At 35.3% G+C, this 25,093-nt stretch overlaps 1 protein-coding gene across 9 annotated transcripts in view; it reads left to right on the forward strand.

Annotated features, from left to right (window-relative positions):
* Window positions 1-25,093, forward strand: part of SENP6 (SUMO specific peptidase 6) — a 117,596-nt gene that overhangs the window by 5,251 nt on the left and 87,252 nt on the right. For all 9 annotated transcript variants that reach the window (XM_072735608.1, XM_072735593.1, XM_072735619.1 and 6 more), the window contains exons 2-3: window positions 20,046-20,139; window positions 22,058-22,118. In XM_072735608.1, coding sequence (XP_072591709.1) covers window positions 20,046-20,139; window positions 22,058-22,118 — 155 coding nt within the window. The remainder of the gene's footprint in view (window positions 1-20,045; window positions 20,140-22,057; window positions 22,119-25,093) is intronic.

The raw sequence follows: 25,093 nt of genomic DNA on the forward strand, positions 1-25,093 counted from the left end.
AATAGAGGGAGCATAGCATGTTTAGGGAACTAAAAGGAGGACAGTGTGGTGCTGGCAAAGAGAATGGTCTGAGATGAAACTGGAGGTAACATTATCAGATTTGTTCCCCAAAAGGTCATTGGCTTTCATGTGGGAAAGGATGCTTTAGAGAAGAGCAAAAGATAATCAACAAGATCAGTTAGGGCAAAGGTGATGGTAACTAGCTTGTTCTTGTAACTTTTTTTTTTTTTTTTTTTTTTTTTAATAATCTTCCCCCTTTATTCTCCTCTGGGGAACATTTAAAAAATCCACTTCCTCTCTCATTTGTTCTTCCTTTTTTTTAATAATGCACTTACATCTAGTTTTCTTTCCTTTTGCCTTTTTTTCTACCAACTAATTGTCTCACCAATATTTTCTCCCATTTTTTTGGTCTCCTTTTGTGTGTATGTGTATGTATACATACACAGGTATACATATGTAAGTACTTTGTTTTCATTTTGGATCCAGCTGCCTTTGTGGACTTTGACCACTAGCTTGAAAAGCCTGATGCCAAATTATTGTATTGTTGCCCTCTATACCAGCAAAATCTATTAAGTCTCTAAATAAAAAGTGTTTGCTATTTACTTTTAACCATACTGTTACATATAAGTGTAATTCAGAACCCAGTTTGTCAGTTTTACTGGGGACTTAAATAATAGTATCTCTTGAACTAAAGCACAATTTCTTCTAAGTGATTGGCATTCCATGAATATGAACAATGTCTTTAGTTTCCACCTGCTAAGTGGAACACAGCACAAAGTTCTCCATTTATCCCTGCTTCTCCTTTTGATAGCACTACTTTTTAGAAACTGCATTACAGTATCATTCCTTATTTACTCCTTAAGTATGTTTATTACCTGGTTTCATCCCAGTTGAATTGATTTCATGTACTCATGTGGAATAGTAGAGTAGAACATCATTTAGAATGGCATTTTCATGAGAAATGCAGTGAGAACATGAACTCAGAATCCAGAATGCCAGGATTCAACATTTAGCTCTACCACTTACTAGTTGTGTGATCTTGGATAGGTTTCTTGACCTCTTAGTGTTTGCATATCTGTGAACCAAGGATAGTAATTGTAATTACCTCATAAAATTGCCATGAACATTAAATGGGTTAATATATGTTTAATTCTTAGAACAACAATCCTAAGCACTGTCTATGTATTAGTTGATATTATATTGATTTTCTTAGTAGATGGAGAAGAGAAAAAGAACATCCTTTTCTTGCTTTCCTTCTCTTTCATACTGCCTTCACTTTTATTTGAAGTTGTTTTTGTTGTTCTCTCACTTACAACTTTCTTTTTCTAGGTATTAGCTGATCGTTGTGGGGTTTTTGTAGTTTTTTTTTTTTTTTCATTTTATTATCTTTCAAGTAATCTCTACACCCAGCGTGGGGCTTGAATTCACAACAAGAGTTGTGTGCTCTAGCAACTGAGCCAGCCAGGTGGCCCTTAGTTGATTGTTCCTGATACTGTAGGTTGACTGGTGTAGTCAGAGAGGCAAGAGGTAATGAAATTTTATAGTTCACTTGTCTATATTTCCATAAATTGTTTCTGTTGCCGTTAAAAAACTATGTTGAATATTTGAGGAAATCAAGAGTTGTAGAGGGGTTATGTGACCTAGAACAAGTTAGCGGGACAATCAGACCTGGAGCTTGGGACCTGACATATAACCTTAACTTCCTTCAACATTTCCTTTCTTCTTTTCTCATTCCTTCCCTTCTTGATCCCTTTACTTCCCCATTCTTCCTTTTAGATACTTTACCTTTAAAAGAGGAGCCAGACAAGAGAAGGAAAAGTGATAGAGAATTATGAGGAATTACCAGTTATTGATGAAACAGCACTCGAAAAGGGCAAAAGCAGAAGCCACAAGTCTTTTAAGGCCCAACTTCAGAAATTACCTGATCACTTCTGCCATATCCCTTGGCAAAAAGGTTACAGAATCGGCCCAAATTCAAGGGGAGGGGAAGTAGACCAGTATTCAATGGCAAGAGAGTGGCAAAGAATTTGCAGTCCTCTTTAATCTACACAGCCCCTTTCCTCTCTCATTTACCTGTTTGTTTTGTGTGTGTGTGTGTTTAATTCTTTCAACGAAGTCATAGTATTTCTTAAACTTGAAAATGACAGTTCTTAGAGGATCCAAAAGTTTCTAATATCTGGGCAGTTTGAGAAGCTACAGAAAAACAGAACAAAGTAGGCCACACAATTTTGTAATTTGTTTCACAGCTATAAATAGCCACATAAACAGACATTGGTTAGACATTTCTTTGTTAAGGGACTGATTCAAGATTTTCTGAATCCAGGTAAGTGTAAGTAAGAAGAAAAGAACGTTAGAAAATTTTCTCTCCTTTTTTTCTTTGGTTCAGTGGTGTCTGGGTCATGGGAGTTGTTATTGTAGTATTTCTCTTTCTTATTGCCTAAACTCTTAGAAATCATGGTCACACTATTTATGATATTAAAAATTAAACTAACATCTCAATATAAAACACAAGAGTTAATACCCAAAGTCAAAGACACACTATTAATGATCATGGTTATAACCCACCTGCTTTGTATACTTAAAGTCATATTACTTGGAATGATTCAGCATAGAGGTGATCTGTTATTGTGAACTACAAATTATGGTTGCCAACATCAGCTGAAAAAACAAAACAAAAACAAAGACAGCAAGTATAGAAGGTAGATAATCTATGCAGTATCCATTTGACACTAAAAATGTTGCTTCAGCCCCTATTTTTGGGGTTGTCTTAGATTTTGTACTTTACAGAATTTCCTCAATCACCAAAAATTAGGACCTCTTGTCTCCTGAGGATACAGACTTTCAGTGCTAAAATTGGGACAATCCTAGGCAAATGGGGACATTCAGATATTACCTTATTCTAAGTTAACAACAATTGCCTTGAGGCCATCTGAAGCTACAGGCTTGAGTAGCTTCAACAACAAACCATATTCTGATCTTGCCTTTGTTTCTTTTTCTTTTTTTTAAATATTTTTTTTAAAATTTTTATTTATTTATGATAGTCACACAGGGAGAGAGAGAGAGGCAGAGACACAGGCAGAGGGAGAAGCAGGCTCCATGCACCGGGAGCCGGACGTAGGACTCGATCCCGGGTCTCCAGGATCGCGCCCTGGGCCAAAGGCAGGCGCTAAACCGCTGCGCCACCCAGGGATCCCTCTTTTTTTTAAATTTTATTTATTTATTCATGAGAGACACAGAGAGAGAGAGAGAGAGAGAGAGAGAGGCAGAGATGGGCAGAGGGAGAAGCAGGCTCCATGCAGGAAGCCTGATGTGGGACTCCATCCTGGGACTCCAGAATCACACTCTGGGCTGAAGGTGGCGCTAAACCGCTGAGCCACCCAGGTTGCCCTGATCTTGCCTTTGGAGTGGTTTTTGTTTTTATTTTTGTCTTTTTAAAAGATTTTATCTATTTATTCATGAGAGACACACACAGAGAGAGAGAGAGAGAGAGAGAGAGTGGGGCAGAGACATAGGCAGAGCGAGAAGCAGACTCCATGCACGGAGCTCGATGTGGACGTGATCCCAGGGCTTCTGGATCATGCCCTAGGCTGAAGGCAGACGCTTCACTACTGAGCCACCCAGGCGTCCCTTGTTTTTTTATTTTTTCTATTTCAAATACATTTCATGCTTGGTTTTAATTTGGTCCTCCCCCACCCTCCCACCCCCAATTAACTGCATTACAATCTTTGAAATAGAGCAGGGAGAAAAAAGCAGTACTTGTGTCCAGTAAATAGTAAATTAACTTTTTCATTTTTTACAAAGATTGAAGCTATTTTTCAGGTCATAAAGCTAGAGACTTTTTGTAGACTATGTAGTAACCTTGTTGTCTTTCATCATTTAAAAATCCGCAAACTTTCTGCCCCACAACCTCATCTATATGAATCTACAATTAAATCTTGGAAACATGATGAAGATATTACCTTGACTCTGCCTCCATGGAAACAGATATCTATTCTCTGCCTCCATAACTCCTATGGCTACAGTTTGGATGAAGGGAGATTCCAAATTTTTGGCATTTAGTCGTCTTTCTTCACCCTAGGTTGGTCTCCATTCTCTATTATCATCATAGGACATTTATCAAAGAACAGTTTAGTTTTGTTACAATAGCAATTAAGTTTGAGAATCTTTATCCTCATTTCCTTCACAGTTTGAATACTAACTCTTGAGTCTCCGTTTTCTTCCCCATTTACAAACTTTACCTGTTTCTCAAGTTTACCTTCTAATTTAAATTTACTGTGAAACTTTCAATTTTTTCCTCGTTGAACTAAGCATTTCATGTTCAGAATTAAAGTATCTTTGGTTCCCATCCCTGGATACCGTGTTTCTCTCTTACTCTGATGATCTTCTCAGTTTTCTTTGCAGAGAAGGAACAATCTGACAGTCATTTCTGAGTTGTTCATTTCCTGGCTTGGGAACTTTGTGTACATCAGGCTTGAGATAACTGAATTTTTAGAAATTTTATGTATTCTGTGTAAACACAGAACCAACTGCATTGCTTTGGGATAGGATGCCACCACTTGATATTTTTGTTCTACAGAAGATCAAGTTTTCAGAAATATCAACAGCACCAAAAAGCTGCCTAATAATGACCTTGGAAAAAACTACCTGTATGTTGGCATCCTGCCCCAAAGTGCATAGAAACCCACTAAATGGAAGGAAGAAGTGGGTGGATAAACCGAAAGAACACTAAATAGCGGCTGGATCCTGAGACAAAAAAAATATGTGGTTTTGATGGCTTCCAGAGAAGTCTAATGCCATATTACTCCCAAGAATATAATATATTCAGACTTCATTTTGAAATAGTATTGGGTAATCTATTGGTCTATCTTCTGCTCCAAAGTACAATGGTTTTATAGAGAAAATCCCCTCAGCTGTGCAATTTTCCTGCTTCATGTAGCATCTGTGGAAGTTATTCAGTGGTAGTTAGGCTGGTTTGGAGGTTCCAAGATGGCTTCATTCAAATATCTGATTCTGGTAGGTATGGAAAGGTGAGCCTTGTCTCTCCATTTAGTGTCTCTTCAGATGCTCTCTCTCTCTCTCTCTCTCTCTCTTTTTTTTTTTTTTCAGGTGGTCTCCAGCAGAGTACTCAAGATTTGTAACATGGTGGCTCTGAGCTCCAAGAGACTGCCTTGTAGAATCCTGACAGGTTCTTGAGAAAGACTGGGGCTATAGTGCTATAGAGCCACCTGAAGTTGCTTTAATTGAGAGATTTTTCTGACATTTGCATTTAATTCCTCTTTATTGCTTTTATATTTCTAAGTTGCAGTAGTTAACTTCTGTCACAGTAATCCTTTATCTTGTTTTTCATTATTGTAAAACCTTATAGTGATAGTTTAAAAATTATTATAAAATAATTCCTAGGAATAGTATAGCAAAAACTCATGTTCTACTTACTAGCCTAAAGAAAACATTACCAGTACAGTTGAAGCTGGGGTGAACCTTATCTTTTTGCATCCACCTATCTCCAGGGGTAACTACCATCCTTAATTTGGTAGTTATCATTCACATGCATTTCTTTGTACTTTACTCTTTTTTTTTTTTTTTAAGATTTATTTATTTATTGTAGAGAGAGCATGTGTGAGTGGAGGGAGAGGCTGAGGGACAGGGAGAGAGAATCTCAAGCAGACCCCGTGCTGAGTGTGGAGCCTGATGCAGGGCTCAGTCCAGTGACCTGACATCATGACCTGAGCCCAAATCAGGGTCGGATGCATAACCAACTGAGCCACCCGGGCACCCCATGTACTTAACTCTTAATGTGTGTATCTCCAAACTGTGTGAGTGTATAAATTATTTTGCATATTTTTTTATGAATCATGTTTTGTATTTTTCTGCAACTTTTGAAATTTTTCATTACAGCATTGAGAGATTAACTAATGAGAATAGTCCTAGTACTTTTATTTTCATTGCCGTTTAGTATTGTGTAGTATGACTATACTACAGGTTATTTATATATTACTCTGTGGAAATTTAGGTTGTATCCACCTTTTTACTGTTACATACATTGCTACTATGAATACCTTTGTATGTTTCATATTGCTACTATGAAATTTTTTAAAAGTACTTTTCTTTGTGCCTGTGTATGTTTCTCAGGAGAGAGGTCAGCAAACTTTTCTGTAAAAGGCCAGATAGTAAATATTTTTACACTTTGCAGTCTGAACACTCCTTGTTGCAATTACTCAATGCTGTTATTTTAGCAAGAAAGCAGTCATAAATGAGACATAAGTAAATGAGAATGACTGTGTGCCAGTAAAACTTGATGGACACTGAAATTTGAATTTCATATAATTTTCATGTGTTAATGAAACATACAGTTTTCCCCCCAACCATTTAAAAGTGTTAAAGCCATTCTGAGCTTATGGGCCTCATAAAAACAAGCAGCAGGCCACATTTGTCAGGGCCATATTTTGCTGACACCTGATCTAGTGTATCTCTTAGCAATGGAATTATTAGGTCATGTGTAATTTCAGCTTCATGTATTTATTGTTAAATTGATCTCCAAAGTGGTTTGACTAACACTTTCTAAGTTTTCCAGTTTATAGATATCATCACCCATTGCATACTCTTTGATGTTTTAGTTTTTGCTAGTCTGATGGGATTGTTAGATGGTGGTTTTAATTTATGATATTCTGGTTTATAATAAGATTAAATATCTCTTGCTGTCTTTTAAAAAACCTATTCATTGTTCATTCAATATTCAAAAAATATTGAATGCCAACCTACAGTTAATCCCTATTCTATGAACTTGGGACACATAAGTAAACAATACCCTCTAAGTTTGTTTTTGTGCTTTCTGCTTTTTTTGATGTGTATTTTTGTTCTTAATTGCACATTCATATCTTCTGCCTATTTTGTTTTTCTATTGGAATGTTGGGGGTTGTTATATACTCTGGACAGTAAATTGAATTATATGGATTAAACATATTTTATGAAATTATTTTTTAATGAATGGAATAATTATATGAACAGAATTTTTTTTTAATTAATTTTTATTGGTGTTCAATTTACCAACATACAGAAAAACACCCAGTGCTCATCCCGTCAAGTGTCCACCTCAGTGCCCGTCACCCATTCCCCTCCAACCTCCAACACCCGCCCTCCTCCCCCCTTCCACCACCCCTAGTTCGTTTCCCCGAGTTGGGAGTCTTTATGATGAACAGAATTTTTTAATGTACTGTAGTTATTTGTTGTCCCCACCCACCCCCATTATTTGTGCTTTTTGTGATATAAGAAATACTTTGGTTTTATTGGCCCTTTGTAGTTTAACTTTTTTGTTTTATTAGTCACTGTTCTTTAGTTTTTATAATGGCAGGAGGGTACCAGTCAGGTATACAGGCTGGGTTAACAGAATTTGGAAATCTACTTGTAGTGTATATATTTCCTTTATTTTAAAAAATATTTTAAAAACTTTATTAAATATTTGACTCTTGATTTGTATGAAACATACAAATATTAAATCATAGATTAAAGGGGTTAATATTCAAAATATACAAAAAACTCCTTTGACTCACTAGCAGAAACCTCCAAATAATCCAATTAAAAATGGAAAAAGGAGGGGCACCTGGGTAGCTCAGTTGGTTAATTGTCCAACTCTTGATCTCAGCTCAGGTCTTTATCTCAGGGTTGTGAGTCTAGTCACCATTAAAAAAAAAAAGAAAAAAAAATGTACACAGTACCTGAATAGACATTTCTCCAAAGAAGACATTCAGATGGCCAACAGGTACATGAAAAGGTGCTCAGTATCACTTATCATTCCACTTCTGGGAATATACTGGAAGGAAACAATGTCAGGAGGGAAGTGAATGAAGGTTAAATAGGTGATGGGGATTAAGGAGTACACTTGTGATGAGCACCAGGGTATGGACTTGCGTGTGGAATCACTATATTGTACGCATGAAACTGATATTACACTGTATGTAAAGACTTAAAAAAGAAAAACACTATTTCAAAGAGATAGGTGCACCCACATGTTCACAGTAGCATTATTTATAAAAGCCAAGACATGGAAAAAGCCTAAGTGTCCATTGACAGATGAATGGATAAAGAAGTTGTAGTATACATATCTACAATGGAATATTCTTCAGCCATAAAAAGTAAGGAAGTCTGCAATTTGTGACAACACGTGTAGACCTTGAGGGCATTATGTTAAGTGAGATAGGCCAGACAGAAAGACAAATAGTGTATGATCTCATATGTGGAATTAAAAGATCAGATTTGTGGTTATTTGTGGCAAGGAGTGAGGGTGAAGGGGGTAGGAGACTTGGAGAACATGGTCAGAAGGTACAAACATCTGTATTGGGGATTTAATGTACAAAATGATGACTATAGTTATACTCTTCTGTGGTATTTTTAAGTTGTTGAGAGTAAATCATCATAGGAAAAAGTTATAATGAATTTTCATGTGATGAGTTGTCATCACAAGGAAAAGAACTTTTGATTTTGTATCTTCGTAGGAGGTGATGGATATTAACTGAATTTATTGTGGTAATCATTTCATAATATACACATATTGCATAAGTCAGGTCACTGTGCTGTACACCTTGAATTTATACAGTGGTGTATGCCAATTATATCTCAACGAAACTGGGAAAAACAGACTTTTTTCCCTAACCATGCAAAATATTTTTTAAAGTCATTTTTAAGGGCAGTTTAGGTTCACAGAAAAGTTGAGAAGAAGATATAAAGATTTCCCATGTACTTTCTACTTCCATACATGCATAGCCTCCTCTTGTATCAACATCTACCAAAAGAGTGGTGTGTTTGTTACAGTTGGTTAGCCTACATTGACATTGGGGCACCTGGCTGGCTCAAGTGGAAGAGTGTGGGACTTTGATCTTGGGGTTGTGAGCTTGAGCCCCATGTTCAGTGTAGAGGTTACTTAAACCTACATTGATGCATCATAATCACCCGAAGTCCGTATTTACAATATGATTCACTCCTGCTGTTGTATAGTCTGTGGGTTGGGACAAATATGTAATGACTTGCATCCATCATTATAATGTATGTAGTATTTTCAGTGCCATAACATTCTGTGCTCCACCTATTCATCCTCCAAACTTGCCTCCTCTAACGTATTCTTGGCAACTACTCATCTTTTTACTGTCCTCATGGTTTTGCCCTTTCCAGAATGTCATATGGTTGAAATCATATAGAATGTATTTCAGAATTGCACCCTTCAGTTAGTATTATGCATTTAAGTGTCCTCCAAGTCTTTTCATGGCTTGATAGCTAATTCCTTCTTAGGGAAATAATATCCCATTTTTCTGGATGCACCATAATTATCCATTCACCTCCTGACAGACATCTTGGTTACTTCCAAGTTTTGGTGGATATGATAAAACTCTTAATAAACATTTGTGTGCAGATTTCAGTGTGGACATAAGTTTTTAATTCCTTAAATACCAAGGAGTGCAGTTGCTGTATGGTAACAGTATGTGTGGTTTTGTAAGAAACCACCAAACTGTAACATTTTGTATTCTCACCAACAATGAACGAGAATTCTTACTGCTCCACATCTTCACAAGCAGTTTGTGTTGTCAGTGTTCCAGAGTTTAGCTAGATGTGTAGTGATATGTTACTGTTTTAATTTGCATATCCCAGATGACCTATGATGTGGCGCATCTTTTTTTATGCTTATTTGCCATCTTTATATCTTTGGTGAGGTGTCTGTTAAGGGATTTGGCCTCTACCTTTTTTTAAAAATTGAAGGAATAATTGACGCAGGGTGATACATTAGTTTCAGCTGTACAACATAGTGGTTCCACAAGTCTATACACTATGCTCACCACAGTGTAGCTACTATCAGTCACCATACAATGCTACTACCGTACTATTGGCTATATTCCCTTTTATTTTTAAAGATTTATTTATTTACTTGAGAGAGGTAGCAGGAGGGAATGGAGAGGGGCATAGGAAGGGGGAGAAAGTCTTAAGTAGACTTCATTGGATCTCACCACCCTGAAATCTGGACTGAGCTGAAACCAAGAGTCAGACGCTTAACTGCTTCACCCAGGCATTCCTATGCAGTGCCTTTTATCCCTGTGACTTTTTCATTCTATAATAGGAATCCTATATCTGCTCTTCACTTTCACTCATTTTGCCTATCCTACAACCCTCCTCTCTTCTTTAGGCCCATTTTTAAATCAAGTTTGTTTTTTTATTACTGACTTTTAAGAGTTCTTTGCATATTTTGGATACAGTCCTTTACCAGATACATCTTCTGCAAATATATTCTCCCAGTGTGTGGATTTAATTTTCTCAACATTATCTTTTCCAGAGCCGAAGTATTTTTTTTTAAGTTTAATTGATAGTGTGATTCTGCTTTTTTTTTTTTTTAATGTAAATTTTACTTCGTCAACATACAGTGTAATGCTGGTTTCTGGAGTAGAATTCAGTGATTTCTCCCTTACATACAATACCCAGTCCTCATCACAAGTGTCCTCCTTAATACCCTCTACCCAACCTCCCTTCATCAATCCTCAGTTTGTTTTCTGTCTTTAAGAATCTCTTCAGGTTTATTTCCCTTTCTCCCCCTGCCATATATTCATCTGTTTCTTTCTTAATTCCATGAGTGAGATCACATGGTAATTTGTTTTTTTCTGACTGACTTATTTCACTTAGCATAATACATTCTAGCTCTGTCTATATCATTGCAAATGCCAAGATTTCATTCTTTTTGATGGCTAATATTCCTATACACACACACACACACACACACACACACCATATCTTTATCCATTCATCAGTCAGTGGACATTAGGGCTCTCTCCATAGTTTGACTATTATTGATAATGTTGTTATAAGGTCGAGATGCATGTATGTCTATTTTTGTATCCTTTGGGTAAATACCTGGTACTGCAATTGCTGGGACATAGGGTGGTTCTGTTTTTAATTTTTTGAGGAACCTCCGTACTGTTTGCAAGTGACTGCACCAGTTTACATTCCCAACAAAAGCATAAGAGGGTTCCCCCAGTTCTTAAATTTAATGAAGTCCGGTTTATAAATTCTTAAATTTTACATTTTTACATTTAGATGTATGATCCATTTTGAATTAATTTTTTTTGAAGGATGTAAGGTTTGTGTCTAGAGTCATTTTTTTGCATGTGAATGTCTGCTTGTTCCACCACCATTTTTTGAAAAGACCACTTTTTGTTTAATTGTATTGCCTTTGCTCTTTTGTCAAAAATCAATTAGGGCAGCCCGGGTGGCTCAGCGGTTTAGCACCACTTTCAGCCCAGAGTGTGATCTTGGAGACCTGGGATTGAGCCCCACGTCGGGTTCCCTGCATGGAGCCTGCTTCTCTCTCTGCTTGTGTCTCTGCCTCTCTCTGTGTCTCTCATGAATAAATAAAATCTTAAAAAAAAATCAATTATATTATGTTCATGTGGCTGTATTCTGGACTCTCTATTTTTTCCCACTGATTTGTTCTTTCTTTTGCCAATACCATACTGATTTGATTATTATAGCTTTATAGTAAAACTCAAAGTCGAGTAGTGTCAGTCTTCCAGGTTTGTTTTTCATAAATACTGTGTTGGCCATTCTTGGTCTTTGGTCTCTTTACATAAACTTTAGAATCAGTTTCTTAAAATCTACAAAATAACTTGCGGAGATTTTGATTGAATCTATAAATAAGGTTGGGAAGAATTGGTAACTTGGCAATACTGAGTTGTGCTATCCATGATATTAGTTCTACTTTGGTTTCATTTATCAGAGTTTGTAACTTTCCTCATATAGATCTTGTACATATTTTATTAGCTTTATAGCTAGGTGTTATGTTTTTGGGTGTGCTAATATAAGTGGTATTGTGTTTTTAATTTCAAATCCCACTTTTTCATTACTGGTGTATTGGAAAGCAGTTGATCTTTTTTATTAACCTTATATCCTGCAGACTTATTATAATTGCTTATTAGTTATAGAAGGTTTTTTTTTTTATTGACTATTTTGGATTTTCTATGTAAGTGGTCATATCATTTGTGAGCAAAGACAATTTTATTTCTTCCTTCCCAATCTATATCCCTCTTATCTCCTTCTCTTGTTTTATTGAATTAGCTAGAACTTCCAGTGCAGTATTGAAAAGGAATAATGAGAGGATTATTTTCCCCTTGTACCCTATCTTCATGGAAGAGCTCCGACTTCTCACCGTTATGTATGATATTAGCTGTAGGTTTTTGTAGATAATTCTTTATTAAGTTTAAGGAGCTCCCTAGTATTCCTAGTTTACTGTTTTTTTTTTTTTTATCATGAATAGGAGTTGAATTTTTTCTGCCTCTATTGATAAGATCATGTGACTTTTGTTTTTTAGCCTATTCATCAACATAATGGATTCTGTTAATTTATTTTTGAATGTTGAGTTAGTCTTGCAAAACTGGGCCAGATCTCATTTGGTCATGGTATATAATCCTCCTTACATATTTTTGGATTTAGTTCCTTAACATTTTGCATCTATGTTCATGGGGATATTGTTTGTAGTTTTCTTATAATGTCTCTGTCTGGTTTGATAGAGTAATGTTGGTCTCATAGAATGCTTCTATCTTCTGAAAGAGATTATAGAGAGTTGATAACAATTTCTTCCATAAATGTTTTGTAGAATTCAGTGGTGAACCCATCTGGGCTTGGTGCTTTCTGTTTTGGAAAATAATTAGTTCTTGATTCAATTTCTTTAATAGATAGAGGCCTATTTAGATTGTTTCTTTATGTGTGAGTTTAGGCAGTTTGTATTTTTCAAGGAAGTTGTCCATTTCATCTGGGTTATCTATTTGAACATGGATTTGTTAATAGTATTCCTTTACTCTTCTAGCATCCATGGGATCTGTAGTGATGTTCCTTTTTTTTCATTTCTGATATTAGTAATTTGTGTCCTCTTTTTAGTTGACCTGGCTTGAGGCTTGTTGATTTTTATCAGTCTTCAGAGAATGTTTGGTTTTGTTGATTTTTTTTTCCCACCTATTCAGTTTCATTGATTTCTGTTCCAATTTGTATTAAATCTTTTCTTTGGCTTATTTGGGATTCGAATTGTTCATTTTCTGGTTTCCTAAGATGGAAGCTTAGATGATGTATTTTAGATTTTTTTTTTTTTTTTTTTTTTAATATGGGGCTTGGACTTATAACTCTGAGATCAGGAGCTGAGCTGAGATTGAAAGTTGAATGCTTAACTGACTGAGCCACCCAGGCACCCATAGATCTTTTATACATGCATTTGATGCTATAAATTTCCTTTTATGCACTGTTTTCACTGTTGCTCACAAATTTGGCAAGTTGTGCTTTTGTTTTCATTTAGTTCAAAATACTTTTAAACTTATTTTGAGATTTCTCCTTTGACTTATTTGTTGTTTAGAGGTATGTTATTTAATCTTCCATGTGTTTTGGGATTTTCCAAATATTGATTTCTAGCTTAGCTTTTTGTTATAGATTTCTGGCTTAATCCTATTGTGATCTGAGAACAGACTTTGTGATTTCTGTTTCTATAAATTTGTTAGAGTGTTTTAGGGCCCAAAATGTAGTGTCAGTGATTGTTCTATGTGAGTTTGTGAAAAATATAGTTTTTTTGTTTTTGGATGAAGTGGTCTGTAGATGTCAGTAATCTCCAGTTGACCAATGGTTTTATTGAGGTCAGCTGTGTTCTCAACTGGTTTTTCTGCTCCCTGGAACAGTCCATTTCTAATACAGGAATGTTATAGTTTCCAACTATGATGATGGGTTCATCTATTTCTTCCTGCAGTTCTATTCGTTTTTGCCTCACATAATTTGACACTGTTGTTAAGTATATACCTGTTAGGGATTGTTCGTCGTCTTTGAGAATTGACTGTTAACATTATGTAATACCCTTTTTATTTCTAATAACTTTCCTTAATTTGATATCTGTTTTATCTGGAAATACGCTATTCCTGCCTTCTTTTGATTGTTGTTTGCATGGTATATCTTTCTCCATCCTTTTACTTTCAATGTATATGTATCTAGTGTCTATTTAAGGCATGTTTCTTGGAGGTGTCATACGGTTGGATCTTGTTTGATACACTTGAGAACCTCTGTCTTTTGATTGGTGCATTTAAATCATTGATGTTCAGAGTGATTATTGATGTAGTTGGATTAATGTTTACAGTATGTTAATTGTTTTCGGTTATTTGCAAAGTGTTTTTGTTTTGTGAATTACAGTTTTCAAAATTTTTTTTTTAAGATTTTATTTATTCATGAGAGACACAGAGAGAGAGAGAGAGAGAGGCAGAGACACAGGCAGAGGGAGAAGCAGGCTCCATGCAGGGAGCGCGATGTGGGACTCGATCCTGGGACTCCAGGATCACGCCCCGGGCCGAAGACAGGCACTAAACTGCTGAGCCACCCAGGGATTCCCCGAATTTTCAAATGTTAACTCTTGCTTTTGGAATAGACTGTGCTTAATTATAATATACTATTCTTTACATATTACGGGAGTTGATTTGCTAATAGTTTATTTAGGGTTTTATATCTATCTCCATGAGTGGCAATTTTCCTTCATTGAATGTCATTGTCAGGTTTGGAATTAGGTATTATCACTTTGCAAAATGAACTGTAGAATGTTTCTTTTTCTTTTGTATTTTGGGAAAATAAGTTTATTGTTATTTCTTAGAAGCTTGAAAGAAGGGATGCCTGGGTGGCTCAGCGGTTGAGTGCCTGTCTTTGACTCAGGGTGTGATCCTGCGATCCTGGGATTGAGTCCCACATAGGGCTTCTCGCATGGAGCCTGCTTCTTCCTCTGCTTCTCTCTCTGTATCTCTCATGAATAAATAAATAAAATCTTAAAAAAAAGAAAAAGAAGAAGCTTGAAAGAAATTACTGGAGGGGTGCCTGACTAGCTCAATTGTTAGCGCATGTGATTCTTGATCTTGGGGACATGAGTTTGAGTCCTATGTTGAGGGTAGAGTTTATACTTAAAAACAACAACAGAGAACTAAGTTACTTCCCATGAAATAAAAATAACCTTTTTTTTTTTTTTTAAGGAGATTACTAAAGAAGCCTTTTGGGTCTGAATATTTCTTTATGGAAAGATTTGTAATAATTCAGTGTCTTTTATTGATGCAGCAGTGTTCAAATCTTGTTGTGTCAGTTTGGTAATATTTGTGTAGGTATTTAGGTTTGCTTTCTTTAGTCAACTAAGTCAGTTTGTCCCCATCCATCAAATTTTCATCTTTCACTGATTTAGTTACATATCTTATTTACTGTTCTCTCCTTTCTGGTCTCCTTTTTGTTCTTAAGGGTTTCTGTTTTCTCTCCCCTCCTTCCATCACTGTCATTTTAGTGAAGTGTATGAACAAAAATGCATGTATTTAATTTGAGTTACTTAACTGGGATCTCTCTTTAACCTCTATCTCTTCTTGCACTCAGTTTCATAAGTGGAATATAATAGACATAATTTTCCACTCTCCTTGTTACTGATGTCAACCATAGCAGGATATTGAGATGTGGTAATATTCCCAAAGACTTTCAAGGAATTGAGTTTTTTTTCCTACTCCAAGTTGCTCTAAACTTAGGTTTTAAAATGTGTTTGCTTTTTATAATTTTTTATTAATAATAATAATTTTCATGAGATTATTCTGTCATTTATTCATTTATAGGTTATAATTTGCTGTCAACTAGGAAATCATATCACTAGATTTATTAGAATTGTGAGTATAGAATTCTAGTTCCACTAGTGTGTAAATAATAAACACTTCTTGACTTTTTGCTGCCTGGTGACCTTTTTGATTAACTTGCTTGACTCATTTGATAGATACTAGTTGCTGGATTATGAGTCTTAGGCTAGTAATCATTATAGTTTTTTACCCTTTCTGTCTTGGTAGTATAACTTTACCGAACCATCTTTTTTTAAGATTTTCTTTATTTGAGAGAGGGAGCAAGCCAGCATGAGAGAATGTGTGAGCCTCACGAGTGGTGGTGGAGGGCAGGGGGAGAAAAGCAAAGGGAGAGGGAGAAACAGACTCCCCACTGAGCAGAGAGCCCAATGTGGGACTTGATCCCAGGCCCCCAAGATCATGACATGAGCCAGAGGGAGATGCTTAACCGAGTCACCCATGCACCCCTAATCATCTCTCTCTCTCTCTCTCTTTTTTTTAAAAGATTTTATTTATTTATTCATGAGAGACACAGAGAGAGAGAGGCAGAGACACAGGCAGAGGGAGAAGCAGGCTCCATGCAGGGAGCCCGATGTGGGACTCCCCATCCTGGGTCTCCAGGATCAGGCCCTAGGCTGAAGGTGACGCTAAACCATTGAGCCACCCGGGCTGCCCCATCTCTTTTTTAAAACAGGTTCATTTTAAATTTGATTTTTTTTTTTAATTTATGATAGTCACAGAGAGAGAGAGAGAGACAGAGACAGAGACAGAGACAGAGACATAGGTAGAGGGAGAAGCAGGCTCGATGCACCGGGAGCCCGACGTGGGATTCGATCCCGGGTCTCCAGGATCGTGCCCTGGGCCAAAGGCAGGCGCCAAACTGCTGCGCCACACAGGGTTCCCTTACATTTGATTTTTAAAAGTTCTTTTGAGGGTTTTAAATTCATAGAGAATTTTCAAAAATGTTATATTTTCTGTATACCATTTATGTATCTCCCCATAATGTTGGCACCTTATATAATCATAGTATGTTTTTCAAAAACTTGGAGATTAGCATTGGATATAAACTCTGATATAAACTACACAGTTTATTTGGATTTCCCTACTTATTTCACTGATGTTCTTCTTTAATTCCAGTGTCCAATCGAGGATACCACACTGCATTTGGTGTTACATCTCCTTAGTCTCCTTTGATACATGACAATTTCTTAATCTTTCTTTGTTTTTCATAGTTTTGATGGTTTTAAAAGCATACTAGTCAGGTATTTTGTAGACTATACCTCAGTTTGAATTTATCTGTGTTTTCTCACGATTAAACTGACATTATGAGGTTTGGGAAGAAGACCACTGAACTGAAGTGGCATATTCATTACATCATATTAAACAGTATTTCCTACTTTTGATGTTAACCTTATGGCTGAAGTAATGATTGTCAGATTTCTCAATGTCAATTTATTGTTTTTCCCCTTTCTGTAGTCAGTTCCTGGAAATGAGTTACCAAGTCCAGTCCATACTGAAGGGAAGGGGAACTAAGTTTCATATTTCACAGGAAAGAATATAATTTGGAATTCTTTTTAAAGGAAGATATGTTTTTTTCTCCCTATTTGTTTTCTTATTCAGTTATTTATGTCAGTATGGATTTGTGAATGTTTTACTTTGGGGGTTATAATCCAGTACTGTTGTTAGTTTGGCTAAAATTATTTCACCTTTGTTCAACTATTAAGAGGTTCAGTTTCGCTCCTGAGATCTTTTGACATTCCCTCATCTTTTTAAACAAATGAACCTCCTTATTTCCTGGTGTAGAAAACAGGCCCCCAAGATCCAGACTAATCTTACATTTTTTCTGCTCCATCCTTATAATCAGTAATTTCTTTTAGAAAATAATAAATTCTTTTATTAGAGAATTTGGAAATCAAAATCTGGGGGCACCTGGGTGGCTCAGTTGGTTAAGTGGCAGCCTTCAGTTCAGGTCATGATCTCAGGGTCCTGGGATCAAGCCCTGCACTGGGTTCCCTGCTCAGTGGGGAGCTTGCTTCTCCCTCTCCTCTCTCTCTTTCAAATAAATAAATAAGATCTTTAAAAGCAAATAGAAATCAAGATCTGACTTTAAGTGTGCTTGTTGCCACTGGGGTGTCACTGTTTTCTAGATCTTAGAGGATAAAGCTTTAGTTCTGTATACTACTAACCCATGGTACAAGACATACCTATATATATTACTTTTATCTATCTGTATATGTATCAAAGAAAGATTGAGTTCATACTGATAACTCTTACTCTAGTATCATTAGAATGAATAGAGTTCATTATAGTTTTCTTCTGTTGCTTATTTGTAACCTCTTTCTCTGACAGAGAGAAACCTTGCTTCCATTATATACTGTTTATTATTTGTCCAATTCCAGTATGTATGTCAGAAGTTTCAGATTTGCTCATTGTGACTTGTTCCTTCCTATTTTATGATATTTTTGGTTGTGAGCTCTTATTCTTTGAAACTTTTTTTGAGGCTTGTATTGAAATTTTATATTTTTTTAGGGAGGATTTATATTTGATTCAGTCAGGTAGAGGCATTTTTTTTTTTTTTGCCTTTAAAAAGAGCTTTTTATTGTGGCAAAAATTTGTTATGTCTAGTTTATTTAACTCATTGTAATGTTTTCAGAATTCATTCATGTTGTAGCATGTATCAATTTCATTCCCTTATGGCTGCATAATATTCGTGTGTGTGTGTGTGTGTGTATACACAGGTACCTGTATACACCACATTTTACTTATTAATTCACCTTTGACGGACACTTAGGTTGTTTTCACCTTTGGCTATTATGATTAATGCTACTACACCTGTTGGTTTACAGGTATCAGAGTACATGCTTTCATTTATTTTGATTATATACCTGGAAGTGAGACTTCTAGATCATAGAGTAATTCTGTTTAACTTTTTTTTTTTTTTTTAAGATTTTATTTATTCATGAGAGACAGAGAGAAAGAAAGAGGCAGAAACACAGGCTGAGGGAGAAACAGGCTCCCTGCAAGGAGCCTGAAGTGGGGCTCAGTCCTGGATCCCGGGATCACACCCTAGACCAAAGGCAGACGCTCAACCGCTGAGCCACCCAGGAGTCCCTATGTTTAACTTTTTGAGGAACTGCCGTACTGCCATACCTTTCCATCGTGGTTGCACTGTTTTACATTCCCACCAGCAATGCATAGAAGTTCCAATTTTTCCACATCCTTGTCAGTACTTACTATTTTAGTTTTTTTTTTTTAAACTTTATTTACAGAGGGAGAAGCAGGCTCCATGCAGGGAGCCGGACGTGGGACTTGATCATCCTGGGGTCTCCAGGATCACACCCTGGGCCAAAGGCAGGCGCCAAACTGCCGAGCCACCCAGGGATCCCCTATTTTAGGTTTTAAAAAAATGTAATAGCCATTCTACAGTGGGTGTGAAGTAGTATCTAATTATAGTTTCGATTTGCATTTCCCTGACATCTAGTGATATTCAGCATCTTTTCTTGTGAGACTATTTTAATTATAGACTTTTCAGGGCCACATAGATATAGTTATGAAAATTCTGGTCCCAAACCTGAGTAATTGTGAGTTTATGGTTAGGGATTCCTTAACCATGGGGTAAATACACTTTGTATGTCTTCAGTTCAACCCAGAAACCCAGAGCAAAGACAATACATCATAATTAATCTCGTTCTTTTTCAGTTTCTTTTTTCCCCTTGTTCACCTAATTGGAGGGCTGCCCTTCAGGTCTTCTACTCTTCAGTCTGTCCTCTCATCTTGCTGGCATCCCAAACTCGATCTTAAATCCCTAGTCCATCAGGTTTTTGTCACATGACTCCCAAGACAAATGCCAGCTTCAGAACCTCATTTATGTCTCTGAGTTCCCATTTTCTAGTTGTTTATGGCTTCAGGAAGTTTAAGCTATACACTTAATTCTTTTAAACTCATTGTGAGCATGTTTGGTGTTCTAACCTAGAGAGTTTTCCTGTACATCAAGTTCACCATATTGTCAATGCAGAAAATTTTGATTTCTCTTCTATTAAAAGGTGGAGATAATTGACTGAAGTAAATAGGGCATACTAATTAATGGGTACTAATTTATAAGATTATCAATTAAACATGGAGATACAGGGTTGATTTTTATATATTTCATACATATTCATGTGCTTCCCCTCATTTTTATTATATTTTACTAATTTGGGTTTCTTCTTTGGTAATAAACTCATGCATATGAACAACTGTACATTAGCAAAAACAGATTTTAACGTGTTTTTTGTTTTAGAGGAAATAAGATGTTTATAAGAAATAGTCAAAAAGCAAGAAAATTAAGAGAATCTAGACTAACAAAAGAGCTTGGGAAATGCTCAATTTTATTTTAAATTTAATGGTTCTACTGAATACTTATCTCAGTTCTTTTTTTTATTTCAGCTTTGGCTAGATCAGAATCTAAGAGAGATGGAGGTTTTAAAAATAATTGGAGCTTTGATCATGGAGACGAAAGTGAAGGAGACACAGATAAAGAGTAAGAACTTTTTTTCCCCCCCTCAGATATTTTATATGAATAACATTTCATTAAAAAATGACTTATATTCCATGGAAGTATTTTTAAGAGCATAATATTCTTTACTTATAAAACGTTTATTACAAAAATAAATAAATAAACGTTTATTACATAACATGAAGGAAAGAAAATGCAGGGGTTTTTTATTAAGTAATTTTGCTGTTATATTTTCAATTTTTTGAAATGTGTTAGTATGTGCATGTAATACATATAAGCATACAATTTAAAATTGACTATTGAAGATTTTCAGTTAAAGAAAATTTTTTTAGAGATGACATTCTGTTCAGGCACTGATTTGAAAACCTCTGAATTTTGTGTGGAAGTTTAAGTTCTATAGTATCTTTCTTAACAGTTGCCCCTCCATCTTAGATCACGTTACCACCAGAGAAAGCAGAAACAGTATTAAATGGTAAACACAGATGTTGACCCAAGCAGATGTTAAACGAATTAATTATACTTTGTGTGCTTGAAATGTCTGCATTGTAAAATTTAAATGATAGTTTTAATAGAACCTTTTTGCATATCATGAGATTTGTATTACCGATTCACCATTGCTATTAGGTGCCATGATTTATTAATCTGGTTTTCCACTGGCTAGCACATATTCAGAAATACACAAATATATATATATATACATTATATATACACACAGATATATACATTATTTATAAATACATATAGTTCTACCAAACCTATAAGTATTTTAAAAAATTATTACATAAGAAATCAGAGTATATTGGCTAAATATTGTGGGAGCTTCACTTCTGTTGGGCAATAGCTCTGTTCATTACCATTTTTATGTACCTTCACCTATGAGATTTTGAATTGAAGTGAACTTTTATTTGAAGGAGAGCTTTGAACTGTTTTCAGATAAAATTGGTGTTTTATGGTTGTCTTTCTCTTTTTTTATTTCTGACTTTTAAAATTTTAAATACTTTTTTTATTATAGACTCTTAGTATTTATTTTTGAAAAATTGGAATTAAATCTGAAATTAAGTGGGAAGCAGGTCACCTTTTAAACATTTTGTAAAATGTTTGGAAGGAGAATTTTTAGTACTAAAACAGTTGGGGTATGTGTAGATGGTAATGGAACATTTTATATTTTTATTATAAATAGCTAGGATTTACTAAAATAGCAGAGTTGTCTTTAGAAGAATGTATTTTAGCTTTCTTTGTTAGATATGTCATGATTATGTAAATTTGTATTTTAAGGTGTTACCTGTTATGTATATTTAATTTATGAATTATACTCTGTCTCATTATAAGAGGATCCTTAGGAGCTTTAGCTTTTGTAATATCTTGAGGATAAATTGAACTATTAATAGATATATTAGTCTGATCTTTTAGAATCTCAAGTATTCTAAAGTGTTGATATTTCTAAGATTTGTGAAAGTAACTTTTACTGTGGTAACATCATTGGAATTACTTTTTTTTTTTTTTTTTACATTAGTTAAGGTTTTCTTACCATTTTTTCTCTATTTTGTTTTGCTGTTCTTTTCCTCTAATTTTAAATCCAAGACAGGAAAAATGAGTGACTATATGTGAAATCTACAGTTAAGGGAACAAAAATTATGTTTGTAGCAGGGGTCAGCAGACCATGGCCCACTGGCCTAGTCTGGCCCACCATTGGCTTTTGTTAATAGTTTTATTGGAATACAGCCATACAAATGATCTGTGGCTACTTTCATACTAAAATAGTAGAGTATTAGTAGAGAGACTGTATAGTCTACAGAGCCTAATTTAATCTCTGGCTTTTTATAGAAAAGTTTTCAGATCCCTGAATTAGGTAAACAAAGACAATAAATATACTTCTGAATTTAATGTGTGAGTTGTAATTGTCACTTAAGATTTACCCCCCCCCCCCTTATTTTCTCTGTAGCGAGGCAAATCTACTCAGTGTAGATGAAGATGAGGATTCTGAGACCTCAAAAGGAAAAAAGGCAAGTGTTGCTTTTCTGACTTTTTTTGGTAAATTTTTTAGGTTATATACTAAAAGCTAATATATCAAATGAAGATTTTTCCATTTTTTAATTGAAATTCCCAACCACCCACTTACCCACCCCAGAGGCTAGTGTGTTCCCAGTTTCCTGTTTATTCCATCAGAGATTTTATGCATTATGAAGAAAATATATATTTTTTGCCCTACTCTCTTATATTAACACAGTACCATACTGTACATGCTATTTAGTCTTTAAAAATTTTTTTTAAAAAAAATTATTAGAGACCATCCATGAGTCCATTAAAAACACCCTTGTTCTTTTCCCTGGGTGTATAGTATTCCATTGTATGATGTATTGTTCTTGTCCAATACCACCATATTGAAGGATATTTATGGTGTTGTCCCCCTTTTCTTTTCACCCTGAAATAGTTAAGTCACCTCAGTATGGGTGATTTTGCATAAATACTAGCAAATCTGTAGGATGAATTCCTAACAATAGAGCTGCTGTATCAAGACATGTACACTTCTAATTTTGTTATACCTGATTTACACTTTTACCAGCAATGTCTGAGTATGCCTGTTTTCCCACACAGTTGTCACAGTTATCGATCTTTTGAGCTTTGTCAGCAAAAAACTGTATCTTGGTGTAGTCTTAATTTTCATTTCTTTTACTATAAATGAGGTTGAATGTTTTCATATGTGTAGTCCTTTATTTCCTTTTGGATAGTATCATTTAATATCCTTTGCCTATTTTTCTATTTAGTCTTTAGAATGTTATGATTCATAGGAATTCTTTTTATGTTGAGCCCAGACACACATTTTTGACAACTCTGAAATCTGTCTAGATGCATCTTATAATAATGGCATGACATGGTTTAATTAGAAAAATTTCTTTTGCACGTTAGTATTTACAATGATTTGAATCTTACAATGGTTTCCTAGGTTTGAATAAGTACAAAGTGTTGGAGAAATTGGCCCCTTGCTGTGATACTATCTGCTAATATTTTAAACGAGTTTTTTCCCACTAGTCTTTTGTCTTTGCTTTTGGCGATTATTGCTTTGGAGAACATTTTTTCTTATGTTGTCAAATATATCAAAATTGTTTTCCTTTTATGGGTTCTGGGTTTAGTTTCTTTGCTCCTAATGATGTTAACTTAGTTGCTTATTTGTTTTGTCCTATTAGATAAATAGTTTCACAATACCAATACAAATATAATTGCTAATAACGTAATTAAAATTTTTTTCCTTCTGTTTGCTTGTTAGTTTTTGGTGGCACCACCAGGTATATAGCCCACCAGGAATGTGTGTTTAAATTACTTGGGTTTTAAAAATTTTTTTATTTTATTTTTTATTTTTAAGATTTTATTTATTCATGAGAGAGAGAGAGAGAGGTGCAAAGACACAGGGAGAGGGAGAAGCAGGCTCCATACAGGGAGCCTGATGTGGGACTCGATCCCGGGACTCCAGGATTACACCCTGTGCCGAAGGCAGGCATTAAACCACTGAGCCACCCAGGGATCCCCTGTGGTTTTATTTAAAGTGAATTTTTAAAATATTTTTTATTTATTTTAAGTGATCTTTCCACCCAACCTGGGGCTTGAATTTACAACCCCAGGTTCATCTTCTCGGACTGAACCAGACAGGTGCCTCTAAATTACTGTGTTTTTAAATCAATTGAAATGATTTAAGTTGTTTTATAATTACACAATAAGTTGTTTTATAATTACACAAGAAATACATGATTCCAAAGTCCTATTTACAAAAGAAGTTTTATTAGAGAAATCTAGGTTTTATTTTGATTCCCTCTATCCTTTTCTCTTTCACTAATGGGCAACTTAAAAAAAAAATCACATGGATTTAGCCTTTCATTGTTCTTTTCTTTCATTTTTAATGGAATATACAACCCTTCTCAGAGAAACTATCCACACTGCTTATTACCTTGATTGTTTTACTTTAGCAGTTTGGTCTGTGGATCACTCCACTAGTAAAGTACTTAGAAATCTATATTATCTCTTTTGTTGTTACGTAGTATTCCAGTGAGTAGAATGAACAGTAGATATTTAGTTGGCTCCCTAGTGATGAGCAGAGGTCTTTCCCAGTCTTTTGCTATTATAAATAGTGCTTTAATAATGCCTTATGCCTAAATAAATAAATAAAGCAAACAAGCAAGCCAGCCAGCCTCATGCTTATGTCTTCTCATGTCTTTATAGTATATTTTGGGATAGATTCCTAGAATTGCAGTTGCTATTACAGAGGGTAAATTTACATGTAATTTTTCTAGTTATTGCTAAATGCCTCATTCATGGAAATTAGCATTTGCCATTCCCACTAATAATATATTTCTTTGTAACCTTGAGAAGTGTGTGGTCAAACTTCAATTTTTACCCATCTGACATAGCACCCTCTTCACATATTTCTTATACTTACCGTTGAATAATATTTTAGTGACTTTTAAGTTTAATCTCCGCCAATCTCTTTGTTTTTTCTTTCTCCCACAGCATCTCTACTTTGTTGTAATTAAAGAATTTATAGAATTTGAAGTTTTTCTCTTAGTACTCTAAAATTTTCATTTATAAAGTTACACTAAAAACCACAAGGTTTTCACATTGCAGTTTTCTCTAGCTTTTATTTTAACATCTTGATTGCTTAGAGTGCTGCTGTTAGGTGTTCTTCAAGTGGACAAAAATACAGTGTAGTTTGCAGGGAAAATAAAGGATGTTTTCAGTTACTAACTTCTGTGACATTGGTTTTCAATTTACGTGGTTTTTTTTTTTTCTTTGAAGATGCCCTTAATTTTTTTTTAAAATGCCTTATACATTTTTTTTAAATTTTTATTTATTTATGATAGTCACACACAGAGAGAGAGAGATGCAGAGACACAGGCAGAGGGAGAAGCAGGCTCCATGCACCGGGAGCCCGATGTGGGATTCGATCCCGGGTCTCCAGGATCGCGCCCTGGGCCAAAGGCAGGCGCCA

Source organism: Vulpes vulpes, chromosome 1, assembly GCF_048418805.1.
Source record: "Vulpes vulpes isolate BD-2025 chromosome 1, VulVul3, whole genome shotgun sequence".
Classification (NCBI taxonomy): Eukaryota; Metazoa; Chordata; class Mammalia; order Carnivora; family Canidae; genus Vulpes; species Vulpes vulpes.